The sequence below is a fragment of the Sinocyclocheilus grahami genome, unplaced genomic scaffold (genome assembly GCF_001515645.1).
Source record: "Sinocyclocheilus grahami isolate Dianchi unplaced genomic scaffold, SAMN03320097.WGS_v1.1 scaffold647.1, whole genome shotgun sequence".
NCBI lineage: Eukaryota > Metazoa > Chordata > Actinopteri > Cypriniformes > Cyprinidae > Sinocyclocheilus > Sinocyclocheilus grahami.
In genome coordinates, this window is record NW_015505826.1 from 167,653 (window position 1) to 168,539 (window position 887).

Here is an 887-nt window from a genome sequence, read left to right on the forward strand (position 1 = left end):
ACACACACAAACACACACACACAAACACACACACACAAACACACACACAAACACATACACACACACACACACTCAAAATGTTGTGATGCACAGCTGTATTTTCAGCATCATTCCTCCAGTCTTCAGTGTCACATGATCTTCAGAAATCAGTATAATATGCTGATCTGCTGCTCGAGAAACATTTCTGATTATTATCAATGTTGAAAACAGTCGTGCTGCAAAATATTTTTATGGAAACCGTCATACATTTTATTTTTCAGGATTCACAGATGAACAGAAAGTTCAAAAGAGCAGCATTTATTTGAAATAGAAATCTTCTGTAACATTAGAAATGTTTGAAATGTTAGAAATGCGTCCTTGATGAATAAAAGTATTAATTTCATTCACAAAACTGTAGTGTACCTTCAGACATTTTCCTCTATATTATTATAGTTCATCGGTTCATCAATATTTGTTCAGCTAGTCAGCGTTGAGTGTTGTAACTGTGCGTCTGTGTTCAGCCCGTCATCAATAACAGCCCCTGGATGCTGCTGTACTTCATCTCCTTCCTGCTGATCGTCAGTTTCTTCGTCTTGAACATGTTTGTGGGTGTGGTGGTGGAGAACTTCCACAAGTGCCGGCAGCATCAGGAGGTGGAGGAGGCGCGGCGGAGGGAGGAGAAGCGGCTGAAGCGCATGGAGAAGAGGAGGCGCAGTAAGACCCTGCATATGAGGAGGAAGGAGTTTGAGCGTCTCATTAGTCTCTCATCTCTTCTCAGCTCAATCCATCTCCATCGTCCCGCTGCTCTCGTTTGCTTCTCTTCTTCTTCATTTTTCTTCATCTCTTTCGCTCTCGTCTGTTATCAGGTTATCTATCTATCTATCTATCTATCTATCTATCTATCTATC

At 41.3% G+C, this 887-nt stretch overlaps 1 protein-coding gene across 1 annotated transcript in view; it reads left to right on the plus strand.

The window, feature by feature from the left end:
* Positions 1 to 887, plus strand: part of LOC107558512 (voltage-dependent T-type calcium channel subunit alpha-1I-like) — a 41,187-nt gene that overhangs the window by 30,668 nt on the left and 9,632 nt on the right. The window contains exon 21 of the mRNA XM_016242166.1: positions 501 to 788. Within this exon, the coding sequence (XP_016097652.1) occupies positions 501 to 788 (288 nt within the window). The remainder of the gene's footprint in view (positions 1 to 500; positions 789 to 887) is intronic.